The sequence below is a fragment of the Pezoporus wallicus genome, unplaced genomic scaffold, assembly GCF_028554395.1.
Source record: "Pezoporus wallicus isolate ANWC-B61680 ecotype Strahan unplaced genomic scaffold, APGP_CSIRO_Pwel_v1 contig_6217, whole genome shotgun sequence".
Taxonomy (NCBI): Eukaryota; Metazoa; Chordata; class Aves; order Psittaciformes; family Psittacidae; genus Pezoporus; species Pezoporus wallicus.
Window position 1 is genome coordinate 82,052 of NW_026637336.1, and position 15,453 is coordinate 97,504.

General features: G+C 50.4%; 1 protein-coding gene across 1 annotated transcript; it reads right to left on the bottom strand.

Moving 5' to 3' along the window:
• Positions 1-1,373: 1,373 nt before the first annotated feature.
• On the bottom strand, positions 1,374-13,808 carry F9 (coagulation factor IX). The gene is made up of 8 exons (XM_057404856.1): positions 13,676-13,808; positions 10,712-10,875; positions 10,386-10,410; positions 8,390-8,503; positions 6,568-6,696; positions 4,152-4,390; positions 3,241-3,358; positions 1,374-1,954 (listed from the first exon to the last, which is right to left on the bottom strand). Exons 1-8 carry the CDS (start codon positions 13,740-13,742, stop codon positions 1,407-1,409), a joined length of 1,404 nt encoding a protein of 467 aa, XP_057260839.1. The 5' UTR covers positions 13,743-13,808; the 3' UTR covers positions 1,374-1,406.
• Positions 13,809-15,453: the final 1,645 nt, after the last annotated feature.

Here is a 15,453-nt window from a genome sequence, read left to right on the forward strand (position 1 = left end):
GGAACAAATATAACCTCTTTACATGCATTTTGGTTTTGAAATAAGCAGTGGGGGATGATCTGATTAGCTTCCTGCTGGATGTAGTGGCAATGAAACTGGGAGAGGCACCTTAGTGTTCATACCAGCATCTGAAATAGCAGCTATTGATATCCTGCCCTGGCTCAGGGGTTCTCCATCACAATCCTGCATCCCAGCACTGGTCCAGGCTGGGGACCATGGGGCCATACTCATGGTGGGGTACACTGGGGTTATAGGGGTAGCAGCAGCCTTGTTGGAGGGGGTGTGGAGGACACATCTCACCCAGTGGGAGGGAGGCGACCCCTGTCAATGGGGTTCTGCCTCTGGAGACATGGCCTGGTCCTGTGCATGGTGGCTGCAATGAGGTGAAGCCTGTGCAGAGCTGCACATCCATGCTGGGGCACCATGATGTGGTTCCACAAGGCAGTGCTTTTCCCTGTGCACCCCTGCAGAGTTTTCCATGGAAGGAGGTACGAGATGAACCAGCACTGATCAGAGGTAACCTCCATTCCTCTAGCATCACTCCCTCCCCTTGAATTAAGCCCGCTTGAATCAGCCTGACAGAGGACCTCTGCCCATCATAGCCTTTCCATGGGATGCCACATTCCTCTCCATGTGTGCCAGTGCCATTGCCCACCCCAGGCACAGGGCAGGCACCTCCCAGCAAGGTTTCTGTTCAGGCTGGGGTGTCCCGCACTGTCTGCACTCAGGGGACATCCCACAATCTCCATGGGGAGGGCAATGCACCGTCTCCATCAATGCAAGCAGCATCTATGGCTGCAGCCTCTTAACATGATTAATCTGGAGACCAAGACAGGTAATGAGCACTAAGCAGTTCTCTTCATAATGCTGACAAGGCTTAGCAGAAACCATTAGCATAAAGCAGGCCACTACCTTTAGATGAGTTTTATGCAGGTTTTAGGTCATTTATACAGCCAGTTTTATGCCATCCTAAAGCAGGAGGAGCATTTCTTACTGCCTGTGATCCATCTGGGCTTTGTTAATGTGAAAACATCTGGCCAAGAGCACTGCAGGTACAATGCTTTGTGTGTTCATCTCCTCCTGCTACAGAGATGGGTTCTATTTGCCTATGGTATAGCAGCCATGGGCAATGCTGGTGGCACAGTGGCGCAGGGCATGTGTGAGCCGTGCCCCAGCTCATCCCCACCAGCCTCTGCACTTGGGGTTTGGGGGTTTGCACCACTCAGCAGTGCAGCCGCAGGTAATTAAAAGGCCTTTTTATTTCCTCATTACCCCATTTCCACGCGTCCTCTCAACTTCCACCTTCCAAGAGCAGAAATCAGTTCACTCAGAGGGGTTTATTGTAACGCAGTGATTTCTGACGCACACGTCTCTCTCCACGTAACCAGTCCATCCCCGGCACTGGGTTAGGTAAGCCTCGTGGTTTCCTTTATCCACTTCAGGTACCTGGAGACCCTGGTGTAGATGCCGTACTTCCCCGGCTTGGCGCACTCCTCGCCCCAGCTCGTGATGCCCGTGAGGAACCAGGTGCCCTCGATCTCGGTGGTGTAGGGCCCTCCGCTGTCCCCCCCGCAGGTATCGCTGCCCCCGGCCGGGAAGCCGGCGCAGAACATGTTCTGCAGGATGGTGGTGGCCGCGCTCTTGAGGCAGGTGAGCCGGTCCACGAAGGGCACCTTGAGGACCTGGAGCACGGTGGCTGGGCGGCCGCGGAAGAGGGTGCTGCCCCAGCCGCTCACCGTGCCCATGCCGTGCTTCAGCAGCGCGTTGGTGAACTCCCGGCTGCCCGTGCAGATGGGCGTCACGTAGCTGGTGAAGACGAGCGGCCGGTCCAGCTCCAGGAGGGCGATGTCGTTGTGGTGCTTGTTGATCCTGGCGTCGTACGTGGGGTGCGGGAGGATCTTCACCACTTGGCGCCGCTGCTCCGTGTGGTCGTCCTCCTTGGTGTTGTATTCACCTGCAGAGCCCAGCGGTGGCTTGGGATGGAGCCCTCCGTGGCCGGGCCAGCGACCGCGGCCTGAGGATGCCATCCCAATGGGTGGTTGCAAAGGGGTGAGCTCTGCCCGCCCCAACCTGAGGCCAAGCTGCTTGCTCCTTGTCAAGGGGCACTGGAGGTTCTCCCGCAGCTCCGCCTCCTGGGTCCCTGCAGCCAGCAGTACCTGAGCCCCCCAGCTGTGCCACCAGGCGCACACCAGCCCATCAAGTGCTAAAGGCCCAGGTGCTTTGGCCAAGGCTAGCAGCAATGTGGGTGTTTTAGGGGTTTAGCACCCTTGTAAGGGGACGTTGCCCTTGCGTCAACGGGGGGAAACCTCTAGAATTAATTAAACCCCTTTGCTTGAAATAAACCATTTCTCATTGAAAATAAACCTGACCTTCCCTGTTCCAAACCCACACCACCACAGGGCAGAATGGGTGCAGGAGGCTACAAAGAGCCCCCTGATGCTCACAGGTGCCCCTGGGTCCCTGCACGAGGCTCAGCTGCCTGCGATTGCAGGGTGCAGCTTCGGGCTCCTGCGATGGAGCTGCCGGCAGCCCGGTACCTCCCCTCCTGCTCGTGTGGCAGGCAGAGGGAAGGGACAGCGCTCTGTGGCCTTGGGCTGGCGAGCGGGCAGCGTGTGGGTCTGCCTGGAGATCCCCTCTCCCGGCTGTGTCCCGCTGAAGGATGCGGAGCAGGAGGACTTTCCCCACTCCTTTCCTCGCAGCCCACGAGGCTCAGGGTGCGTTTCAGCCCTGCTGCTTTGCTGTCAGCTCCAGAGGAGACCACGGCCTCTGAACAGCATCTGCAGCACTTCTGGTCCCCGCAGTGTCCTGCGCCTGCTGCGTCTGCCTGCGAGGAGCGGCACGGAGCCCATCAGGAGAGGTGAGGCTGCTCTCAGTGCTGGGGTGATGCGGGGTGGTGGCTGCTGCTGATGGTGGTGGGTGCTCTGGGAGCAGGGTTTGCAGCACACTGTGGATATCAGCTGCCTCCCAGGCTGTGCTTCTGCAGTGGGGATGCGAGACTGATGTGGGGGGAGACTTTCAGAAGGCTTTTCCTATGCTATGTCTGCTTACTATTGCTGGGGACCTGAGAATGTGCTTCAGGGATGGGAATGGAGAGATAAAGGACAGAGGAGGGGAGCGCTTCTTCCAACCCCTGCTCATAGAGCAGTGTCTTAACTGAAATCCCTGGCCTTCCACAAGGGTTCTGTGCAGTGTCTTGTGCCAGTGCAAGTGCCCCATCCCTTGCCTGTGCTGGGTACTCACCTGCCACAGCAGTGACGTTGTCCCCTGGCTGCAGGCAATGTGCCGCTGTCACCACCCATTTCTCGTTGATGATGGATCCACCACAGAAGCCCACACCTTCACTGTCCTCCAGGTGGACCTGTGGGAACAGGGGGAAATCACACCCAGGGTTTGTGTAAGTCAATGGGGAAGGAGAGTGGGGAGCAGAGGTTTTGGCTGGCTGTAGGATAGGCTGTGGTTAGCTTGTACAGACCTAGTGCTGACAGAGATGCTGCTTGTTGGAGTGTCCCTGCACCTTCATGCCCTGTGCTGTCCCAGAGGGTGGCCGATGCTTTGGGAAAGATCCAAGCTAGGAGCTAACTTTCCTTTTGACAGCAATTAAAAGGCCTTTGCAGAGTGATGGGTTGGAGGTTTCTTTGCAACCCTCCCCTTGCTGTGATGGCACTTTGGTGAGGGAGAGAGGACTAGGATGTCCCAGGCTGGATAAAGAAGGAGCAGCAGGGCTTGGCAGGTGTCAGATATTTTGCTGATATAAATGATCATGAATCTGTTGAGACTGATGGAGCTGCATTGTTCCTTGCAAAGCTCCCCTCACTCAGCCTTCAGCTTAATCTGAGTGAATTCACGGACTGCTGGGCAATCTGTTGCTACAGCTCAAAACTGCGTCCTTTGTGCCCAGCCAGATAAAGCTGCTGTGGCTCTGACTTCCAGCTGTTTTTGCCAGGCAGACCCTCAGCCAGGTAAGCTTTGTCGCTGTGGCATAAAGCTGTATACAGAAAGAAGCTGTGTTCCTGTTAGCCTTGAGATCCATTGATACACTAACCTCAGAGGTAGGTTTTGGGTATGTGGAAGTGAGATAAGCCTGCATTCAGGAGGGAATGAATAGGCAGTGATTGCTGGGGCTGCAGGGGAGCTGCAGAAATAGGCAGTACCTGCCAGGGCACCTCTCCTCTCATGCTGTCAGACCCACCAACAACCCGGGTGCCTGTTTTGACTATGGGTGTGATTTTCGTGGTGGCAGCCGTGCTGGTCTCCGTGATGTTGTCGAGCCCCTCATCGGGAGCGTCATCATGCTCATCGGTGGTGACGTTCCAGTGCTCAAAGGTGTTTATGGCACGGGTGAGCTTGCTCTTTGCTTCAGGAGCCGTGATCTTCCCACAGGGATATGGCACTGGGAGAGAAATGGGCATAGTTAGGAGTGGCTGTGTGTCACACTGAGGATTACAGCCATCAGAGGAGTGGGTGAGGAGCTAAATGCTGCCTCGTCCCAGCACCCTCTTTTAGGCTGTGGCCTGACTGCATGCTCTCCCTGCTAACAGATGCCTGTGCCTTTGAGCCGCAGTGCAGGTTATATGTAAGAATCATAGAGTCATAGAACAGTTAGGATGGGAAAGGACCTTAAGATCCTCTAGTTCCAACCTCCCTGCATAGAATAGCAAATCCTGCATTGTTTCTGGCCTGTAGAAATGACATCTGAACAGCTCGGAGAAAGAAGAAAGCTTGCGAGAGCTCATGTCTGATGGGACAGTGCAGCTGCGCCCTTATCCCATGGGATGCTGAGGTGCGTACCAGGGATTCTTGCTGGGCTAGGCAGCTGGGAGTTTGGCTGACATTTCTATAGCCAGTAGCTCCAGTACAATAGAAGTGCAGCTGGGAGAGGGCAGGAAATACTCATATCTGCCAATTGTACAGATAATCCCACTTGGCACCAAGGTGAGGAAAACATTAATAAACTCTTTATAGAGTTGTAGCTTTCCTCTGTTAATTAAGATCTCATCTACAGCTTCATTTCAGATGAGCTCTTCCCATTTCTCTCCTACGCAGCGTGTGCCGAGTTCCTGCTGATAGTGGCAGTCAAAATAGTAAATAGCATCAGGCATTGTCTTTCATCTGCAAAGCTTTCAACAGCACTGTGCAAACAAACATTAGTGTAAAATCAGATGTAAGTGTGGCCTGCTGAGACTTCAGGCTTCTTTTGAACAGGTCGCTTTAGGAGTAGGGCTTCAGTCAGTGTTGAGTGATGGAAAGTGTTACCTGGGTGGTTTAGGCTGGGAAATGAAGGTTTCAGAGCCAACCAAAGCTAAGCTTTTGCAGGAAGAGCAATTACCCAACCTGAAAGATGATCTTATTGCTAACAGTGAAACTTTCTGGTCCAGTGGAAGTGATACAGTGTGTTGGGCAACACAGGCCTGAGCTCTAATGATGTCCATCAGCAGAAGGCCTCCCAGCCTCAGATACTTCCTACACTGACTGCTGAAAGTCAGTGCTTTAGGAGCTCAGAGTGTTCCTGTAGCTAGCAGACCTTCAGGAACTAACTCACCTGTGTGGGTGCCATGTGCTTGCTTAGGTGTGCAACCGTGTTACGCTCGGGTGTTAGAAATCAAACAGCATCAAGAGTTAGATTGACCTTAGATGACACAATATTTCTCTGCTCCATCTCCTTTTTCCTCTTCAAGGTGTGCTTCATGCCCAATTAACTTGCTGTGTTGGGGTGGGTTGGGATTGCACATGTTGGTGTACTTAAGGGATGTAACAGCCTACGAGCAGGGTGAAGTTGGGGAATATAACAAGAATCAGCTATTCTTTAGCCCTTTATGAAACTGCAACCTCAAGCAACGCATTTCCCCTCCACCTCACTCAATACCACACCTAAATCACAGAGTCTAATTGTTGTTGAGGGTCTTTGTGTGAAGGTATGCGCTGTTAGGAGGACAGCACCACCTTAAAGCTTCCCTTTTTTCCACCCACTTATAAGACACTGCATGATGGTCAGCCATGAAATGAACTTCCACGAGGATTTACAGTAAGAAAGATTGTCTTTTGTTCTGAAAAAGCCTACAGCATCCTCAGTGTAAGATCAATAACCAAATAGTAGCTCCTGTTGGAAGAACATGGGAGTGAGGGACGGGTGGACGGATGGATGGATGGAGGGATGGATGGATGGATGGATGGACGGACACCAGTATATAGGCTGGTGTAGCTGAACAACACATTTCTGCCTCCAGAAAACTACTGATCCGTATTTAGAAAGATAAGATGCAAGTGAGAGAGGTCTGGTGTGAGCAGACATCTGAAAGCAGCCTTTGCTTTGTGAACAAATTCCTGGACAACTGCCCTCCTTCTCCACCCCCGTAGGCTAATAAAAGGGTGTTTAAATTGCATCCTTCAAGCCTGAACCTGCATCTGCCTTTGGGAAAGTGCAGGGTCATTCTCTTTACATTGGCTAAGCAGGAAAACAAGGCTGGTTTCCGATAGGTTATTGCATCTCTATGAGATTCATGTATCTAAATCCAGGACAAGATTGTGGAAACTTTCCCCCGAGCCTCTTAAAAGCGCTTAAAAATTAACCTGTAGGTTCACAGGACTTCCCATCTTCATGAAGTCTGTAGCCAGCAGCACAGGAACACACAACCTTCTGTGGCGGGTCATGCCTGCAGAAGTGCTTGCAGCCTCCGTTTTTAATAGCACAAGTGAAGTCTGAAAGAAATAGAAACAAAACCGAGAAAGCTCTCTTGAAATACAACTGCTCAGAGATTTATTGGGACTTGGGCCTTTGGATTCACCCTATAACCCACCCTGGTTGTTCCAGGCTATGGAAAACAGATGCTCGTTTGCAAGGAGAGTGTCCTCCATCTAAATCACATCCTTGCTCATGATGGGCACCTCTTTGAGATGGGAGGTTGAGGAATGGCCCTGAGATTGGTCCCTCTGAGCCCTGGCACAGCCTCCTGCTGCTGTCTGAGGTTTGGCAGCCTGACCACAAAGGCCTCCTGCAAATATTTGGTCAGGAGCCACGTGATTTCCCCACCGTGGTGCTGATTTTCCTCCCCCCGTGCTTAGGCAATGCAGGATGCTAGCGGGGAACATCGTGTGCCGAATGGGAGCAAACTCTGACCCCAAGAAGGGCTTTGTCCTGGGATTGTCGCTGGGCTCTGTATTTAAAACCTCAGGCAAAGCCATATGTTCTTCCTGACATACCCATCAATCATCACAGCTTGACGTGGAAGACCCATTTCAGCAGGATGCTTGATGAAACGGGTCCCAACCCAAGGCGCAGTGAGATTACCAATGCTCGCCTGTGTCTTCTCCCACCCCACTTGCACTCTATGGTGGGAACCCCATCTCTTGCAGGTGGGAAACCACCAAACCACAGACTCCCTTTTAATTCTCAGTGAGTTTTCTAGTCACTTCACAGCAGATTAACTCCACTCCTACTTCCTCAAGGACACCTCCCTTCCTGTAGCTGTTTTCATGCCATCATTTACTATTTTTACAGAGCTCCTCTTCACGCCTCACTTCTAGCTCTATTTCTGTCCCTGTCTCACTTCCACCAGAAATCTGCAATAAGACTATTTAAATTCGATGTGGCTTTGAAATGCTCTTTTCAACGTACTCTCCTCTCTTGCCAGAGCAGCAGCGCAACTAGAAAGAGAATCTTTTATTAGTGCAGCGAGTCTAGCACATTATGCGAGTCGCACAGCCCTGATTATATTATAAATATAAGAGCTGAATATCCCTCTTGCTTAAATTATCAGCTCTTTGGGTTTCATAAACTCCTCAACCCATCGGGGAAAAATATTTGCCTTTTGTTTGCCTTCGGAATCAAGGTTGCTGGTGATAATTATAATTAGGAATTTAGCTGAGTGCTACTGAGAGGAGGTTGCAGTAATCCTGCCCTGCTGCCCAGCCTGGCAGGAGGGATGGGGAGAAGGAGGGAAGGATGGGGGCCCCACTGGCGTCAGTGGAAAGCTGTTGCTTCCAGTGGGTGAGCATGTCGTCCCTGATTGACGAGCAGCCTCAGAAGGGCTTGTGCTGGGGAGATAAAGGAAGGTCTCTGTGTCAACATTTGTGCTGGCAGCCCACGGTGTGCTGAACAAAAGACCTTGAGCCTGACTCTCTGTTGACCCCTGTGTGAGAGCAGGCGTCTCAGTGCTCAGTGGAGGCTTCACCAGGGGCAGGAGAGGACAGGCACTTCTGCTCCTGGATCCCCAGCCATCTTCACCCCTAATTCCATTGCCAACAGGCTGAAATGGCACCTTCATGCAGTGCCCTACAGCAAGGTGGATGGGTCTGAAACAGCCCTCTAGTAGGATGAAACTCTATGTCCACTCTGATCCAATGGGATTTCAAATAGGGCAGAGCAACCACAGGATGAGCCCCTGGTACGTACCTATCTCACAGTTTCTGCCTTCATACCCAGGTGGGCACCAGCACACGTAAGAACTTACTGCATCCTTGCAAACAGCTCCATTTTTGCATGGGTTGGGGTCGCACTGATCTCCATCTTGGGGAGAAGAAAAGAGAATTAACACACATGAGCATCCACCATGGCTGATGCTGACCAAGTGCAGAGCATTGCTCTGTGCAAGCCTTCTGTTAAAGACAAGTAGGGACTGCACACCTTCCTTCTTGGTAATGGAAAATAAGTCAGATCTCACACCCAAGTGCACAACAGACAGCATCAGCACTGGGGTAACATCATCATCAGTGCTTTAACCAGGGTCCTTATTATGTAGCCTGTCCCATGTGGGTGAATTCTGCTTGTCTCAGCAGCACTCTTCAGTCTCCCTCATGCAGCATCTCAACAGGGCCTCATGTCCTGGCTAAGTTAGGAGAAGTTAGAAGGTTTGCTTCCTCGAGAGTGGTTAGGATTTCCTAATCTGAGTTATTAACACTCCTGTCCTTGTTCTGTGAAGGTTTGGACATGGCCACTTGGGTTTGGAGCCCTCTCTCTGTATTAGGATTGAGACTCTCAGTTACTGCTCTTTCTTTCTAAGCATTGCACCGCTATCAACTGGTTTAGATGTCTCTCTGCATGTCAGGGCTTTCCTTTTCACAGTTGCCTACAGCTGAGAAGCTGAGGCTTTAACAAAAATACCCAGTACTGCAAACCTGGTGATCTAACACTTCAGAAGAGGAAGTCAGTGATGTTGAGTATCAGGGAAGCGTGCTTTGAAATGGTCATGCAAGGACAAGGAGGAAGGGGAATGTCTTGATGCGTTTGTGTCCCACCAGTAAGTGTGGCTGTTAATGGTGCTTCCAGGGATGGGCTGGAATGCAGAAGGCAGGTTACAAACAGGGACAAAATCATGGAATCACAGACTGGTTTGGAAGGGACCTTAAAGCTCTTCCAGTTCCAACTCCCTGACACCTTCCGCTAGGGCAGGTTGCTCCAAGCTTGTCTAAGGCATGGTGATGGAGGCTGCACATACAATGTGAATAGTGGCTGCTGTTGCTGCCTGGTGGAGGCAATCAGTGCTTGGTACCATCGGTGCTGTGCAAGGGGTGAGCTCCTGCAGGCTGCTGTTGGGAAGAGCAGCTTGTAAGCTGAACAGTGAACCCGGATGATAGTGTTATATATGGCATTCATTACTTCTGAAGAGCTAATTGGGTACAGCGAGCAGGGGAATGCAGTGCTGGGCTTCATTTGAGTTGGTTTTTCAGAGGACAATCCTACAATGCAAATGTAACTTTTTTATGGTATAGTCTGGACTGAATAATCTGAATTGTTTAAGGCTTTTTAGTGAGATGTTCTGGGCCCTTTGCCAGCCTACAGAGCAGTTCATTTATTGAAATATCCTTAGAATTAGTTTCAGATGTTTTAGTGGGCATTGAAATCGTTTTGGTAAGGGACTGAGGAGCCATAGGGGATGGAGGCCGAAAGGAAAACGTAGATGGTGGAAGGAAAATGATGGAGAAGGAAGGGTTTGGGAGCGCTGCTATGAACTGCAAACAGTTGCTTGCTATGGTCCTGTTAAGGCTGCAATTGAATATGGCATTTCTAGGGATTCACACTGTGCTTGCATGAGGCTGTGCCTTATCTGGAGAGCTCTGCTTGAGAACAGCGTTTGCTGAAGGGCTCTCAATTATTGCTCTCCTGTTTTAGTCTGTAGCAGGGCTGAAGCTAGAAACCCAAGAGTGTGACCCGGGCTCAACAGATGCAGTGCTCTGTGTTGAACTGGTTTTATTCTCTGAGGTTTGTTCTAAAAACCATGCTTGAGCAAAGAAAATGTGAAGTATTCGGGTTGTGTACAAATGGCTGCCTGCAGGATTTAGGGTGCATGACTCTGACTAGCTCTGGGATAACGTGTACTGCGTGCACAGGTAGCACCAAGAGATGTACATTATGCATTTGAGCAGGAAGAAAGCAATGTATGTTTTCTTACCAATGTATGTTTTCCAAAACTCCATCTGAAAGGGAAAAGAAAAGATTCCTTTGATTTCTAATTCCTGGGCACTGAAGTCATAAAAGGATGACTCCAAAGCAAAAGACTTGCAGGAAACCAGCTACCTCCATGATCCCAGTGGTGACCAACATCCCTCCAAAGCAGTTCCCAGCCCAACTGATGGATACCAAGTGGGGATAAACCACAGTAAATCTGCACTTGGCCCTGGCAGGTTTTCCCTTTGCTGTTCACTCTTTCCCCTCACCTGAAAGGCTCATAGGGGTGAAGGGAACAGGGTATTGCCTTTCTGCAGCAGCGATACTCACTGTTTTCTCTGTGTTCTCAAACACTTCCCGGGCTTCCTCAAAGCTGCATTTTTCCTCTATGCATTCTCTCTCGAGGTTCCCGGGAATAACCTCTTCCAGTCTGTTCGAATTGGCTCTCCTTTGCCTCTGCAGAACCGAGTTGGCCTCTTTGTTTTCGATGAAGACTGTGTTTGAAAAGAAATAGGGGCTAGAGAGGAGCACGCACCGTGTGATGCAGCAGGGATGGGCTGTCAGGGCTCTGTTCTCCCCAAAAGCAGGCCCTTTCCATGTGTTCACCCCTTTGCTGCCCCATGGCTGAGGATGTTTCAGGGGTGTTAACATCTATGTGAGGTCTCTTTAGTGTTTAACTTTAGGATCAAATCTGGAGAGCCAAGGGTTAAAGCAGGCGATAGAAATGGCTGATGGTAAAGGTGTGATTGGGAGTGCTGACGTTTGATGCTTATATACCCTAAAGCAGATGGTGTATCTCCTATCATAGATGCACAGACTGGAACAATCTGTTTGAGAGGGTGAAATGATAGGTTCTTTCATGCTGCTGTTTAAGAAGGTCTTGCTTGGACACAGAAATTGTCCTGCTTTGTCTCTGACTGTTTTGGGTGTGAAAGGCCATTTGGAAGCCAGGGTCATTCGCTTCTCTCTGTGCTCCTCGCGTGCCTGGGTACCACTATTTCCTGATGGCAGGAGGGGCGGCATGAGCCTTCCTCACCCCGTGGGCCATGTTATGTCAATGGGATGCTGTGCATCCACCTTCCACTTGCTGGCCAAGCTGCTGGGCCGAAACCAGCAGCAGGGACCCCCAGTCTGGATGGGATGTCCATGGCGGCCACCAGCATTCCCGTGGTGGCTGCCTGGTGAAGGGCACAAGGATGTGCAGTCCCATGATAGTGCTATACCATGAATGCTCTCCAGACAGGGCCACACACCCCATCAGCAAGGTCAGCATCTTCTCTGGGCTCTTCCTGACCCACCTCATGGAGCCCTCCATCCCTGCTGAGCTCTCTTCCCCCATCCCACTGCTCTCAAATGGACATCATTCACTCACAGCAGCTTCTTGCTTTGCCTCTCCTTGCTCTCCACCTCCCTTAGCGCTCGCAGCCATGTCCCTTTTAGTCACCAGATGGCACGGTAGAGCAGCAAGTCTTGGAGCTGCTGGTGCGTACACAGGACACGGAGCCTTCTCTGGGGGCTCTATGCTGGAAGGAGTTCAGGTACCTATGGGTGAGCCTGGTTCCTCTGAGGGTTGAGGAGAGCATGGACTATGAAGGGCAAGGGCTCATTCCTTCTCATGGCCACCTTCTGCTCTTGATCCAGAGCAGGTCCCAGCCTCTCTCTACCCACATAGGGTCAGTTTTGGTGAGATCCGATGACCCCCAAGCAGGTTGCTGTGATTTACACGTTGTCCTGATGGTGTAACCAGCTCCATCACCTAAAGATCTTGCTGTAAGAGACTGAACTAATAGTTTTTGCAATGCTTTTAATCATCATATAGCAAGCTTGCAGCTCTGCCTTCCTCTTGCTGGCATGGTTTTGGTTAAAACTGGACTGCATGAAGATCCTGACCTTACTCTGGTTGTTTGACAGTAGACAGTGGTGGGCAAAGCTCTGATCTCCGAAGAAGCCAGGGTAGTTTCAATCACTGCATCCCCTGTGGGGTGACTGCTCCCCTCTCAGGTGCAGTGTCATGGCTTTACATGAATGTAGACCCCCAAGACTAGCTGAGAGCATGGAGACATTGAGGGAGTAGAGCCTTGCTGGAGGAGAATTGTTTCCTTCACCCCATGGCATGGGTTGCAGCCTCTAGCTTGGAGAAAGGGCTCAGAGCAGCCACACATCCCCCTGTGCGAACTGAGGAGCTGTGTTAGACCCGCTCCTTCATCTCTCCCCTGGGGAATGTGCCAGGCACCGGCTGCAATTAATGCATTTAATGGAGAGACCTCCTCTTAGTGAAAGCAGCTTCACCTCCTTGATATCTCTATAGGCTTTCTCCAGGGCTTCCTGACCCCATATGCTGATTTACGAGCAGAACTGGATTTGAACTGGAAGTTGCAGGCCCATGGGGTCACAGGCATTGTATTCACCCTGTCTGGAAGCCATCCTCACACTAGGAATATACTCACACAGGACACAGCAACTTCTGAACCAGTGTTTGAGACAGTGTGGTGGGGCTCTGGGCTATGGGGCAGACCTGTCCTGACAGCTGAGGGTGGTGTTTTCTAGCAGGTTCACCCTGGTGATGGTAACCATATGAGGCTCTGCTCACTCTTCAGTGCTAAGCCAACATTTTGGGGAAAGACCACGTTTTTAGCCTGCTCTTTGCCATGTTTTAATGAAAGAAGAAAGGCCTTGCACTAAGCAACTACTCACCCTGAGTGTAAACCATCCTCTGCTGGAAACGTTGCTGCTACAGATAAATCAAGCAACAGCCTGCATTACTATGTGTGATTGCCCACATCCATCAACTACTCTACCTTGTCTACGGTTTTGGCTGCATCTCACAGCCTTTGTTAAATTCACGCTGGGTTTGGCTTTAAACAGCTCTCACAGTGGCAAATTCACTGGCTGTTTTATGGATGCGAGCCCTTGTTTGTACTCCAGGACAAAGCGATGGCACACGCAGAGCTGTGGATGTTACCCCACCAGCAATGCTCTCCCCTTTTTAATCTTTAATGTGCCTTCTAAAATGGCTGAATCCAGCATAAAAACTGCAAAAAAATAGAAGAAAAATCCTATTCTTATGAATTAATCCCTGTGACACTTTCTGAGGAAGATCCACTTAAGAACTATTATTTCATCCCCCCCCCAAAAAGAACCAGAGCTTTAGAGAAAGGAGCTATGAAACACAGCAGTCCCTCCAGTCTCTTGTCTCATGAGACAACAGAAGCTGTCCCACTATCCAGTGACAAACTGTGCCAATACCCCCTGCACCCAAAAGTGAAGCACTCCATAGGTTGTAAAGGAACCCACCTGTACTTGCGGCACCAAGACAAGCTCCCAGAAGCCAGATGAGGAGTACGAGGGGGATCTTTGCCATCTTCCCACTGCCCAAACCACTCGCTAACAGGTTGTCCGGGTGGTGGATGGAGCTCAGTCAATAGTTCCAAAGTGCAAGTGGTTGTTTATTGACTCTGGGTAACCCTTTAATTGAAGGTCGCCAGATGTGCCATTGCTGAAGCTTGAAGTGGGTGTTAGTGGAGGGGGCATGTCCATGTACAAGGTAATTGCAGTCCTTGGGCGCATCTTCTGCCCTGTAGGGTATTGCTGCTGTGTTTGTGGGTTGAGCACGGCTCAATAAATCAATTCAGCTTCAGTGACCCTCTTTAAAGCACTGGAATTCCCGTTCCTATCCAGGTGATGTTGTTGGCCGTAAGAAAGTCCACAGTAGTGTTCTCAAAGGCTTCAGCATAATCCATGTTTTGTCCAAAAGAGCAGGCACAATTCCCTTGAAGACAACCCTATAGATGTTTCCTCTGAGACAACAGGCACTTTTGGAGCAGGGCTGTGTCAGCAATCACGATCTCTTGCGTTGTGTGGGTTACCTAATACGTGGATTATCTAATTAAACACCTGGATGAAGTGAGGTGAGACTAATGGTCCATTATCCAGACTTGCTGGGGCAAATCCTGGAAACACATGGAGTTTGAGGAAGGAACCTGCTACTTGGTGGCTCGGACAATGGGCTGGCATAGGGATGTGCTGATAGAATGCTGGCTCCTGGCTGCAGGGTAGCCTTTGTTTAGGGCAGGTTTATAGGCTGCTCCTCATCCACTCTGGCCAAAGAGCAGGCTGAAAAGGAGAGAAGATAGGGGAAATTAAACAGGAAAAAAAGCAGGTTTTCATACAGAAAAGCAAGAATGGGTTTTCATTTGAAACCATTTGTATTTAATGTTGGGTTACTTGCATCTTTTAAACCCTGTTTTTTCCCCTCTTCTGACTTTCCCTCAATCTCAAGCAAGTAATTGCTTTTGGGAAAATACTGAATATTGTAAAGAAATAAATGAAGCGTTCACTTCTGGAAAGGTCAGAAATCTCTTCCCCTCTCTCCCCCTCCCTTCCTTGGGCAGTCATAGCAAAAGTAGGCCAAAATAATTCATTCCACCCTGGGGGCTTGCTGCTGATGACCTGGTCCTCAAAACCTGCTTCCTGGTTTCTGCCTCTCCCTGTGCCCAAGGCAGAGCTGAAATCCATCATTGCACCCGTGCACATCTGGGGCTTGCAGTGGTCTGCCCCAGCTACCAAAAGGTCTTAGATGGAGGCATTCTAAGGCATTTTAAAGCAGAACCCCATTTCTGACTGTGCTGGTGGTGCTGTTACTTTTGGTGTTGGCTTAGATCTAATACTGCGCTTAAGAGCGACAGCAAGATGTGAGCAGGATCTGATGGCTTGTTACAGCAAAAGAGCTTGTAGAGGGGAGCTGGAAGGTTTCAGCCAGCAAAGCAAGCTGTTGTCAATGCAAGAGAACCCTATAGTGGGTTTCATTGCACCACGAGCTCTCACAAGCAGGTCTCTGCCACCCAGTGAGGTGGAGAGTACATCCTGCGTTGGATCCCTGTGTTGGATGTGCTTGCGTCTCGCAGGCTGGAGAGCTGTTAGCTGCTATGAGGCTCCAATAGACCTTGGGTAGTTGTTCAAGTGTTTGCTTGAGCTTCTGAACCATAAATCCTGTGCATTCAGTCCAAAAGATTAAAAATGTTCTTTTGTGAAGCAAATGGGAGAGGCGTTTATGGTTGCACAAGTTACTTTTG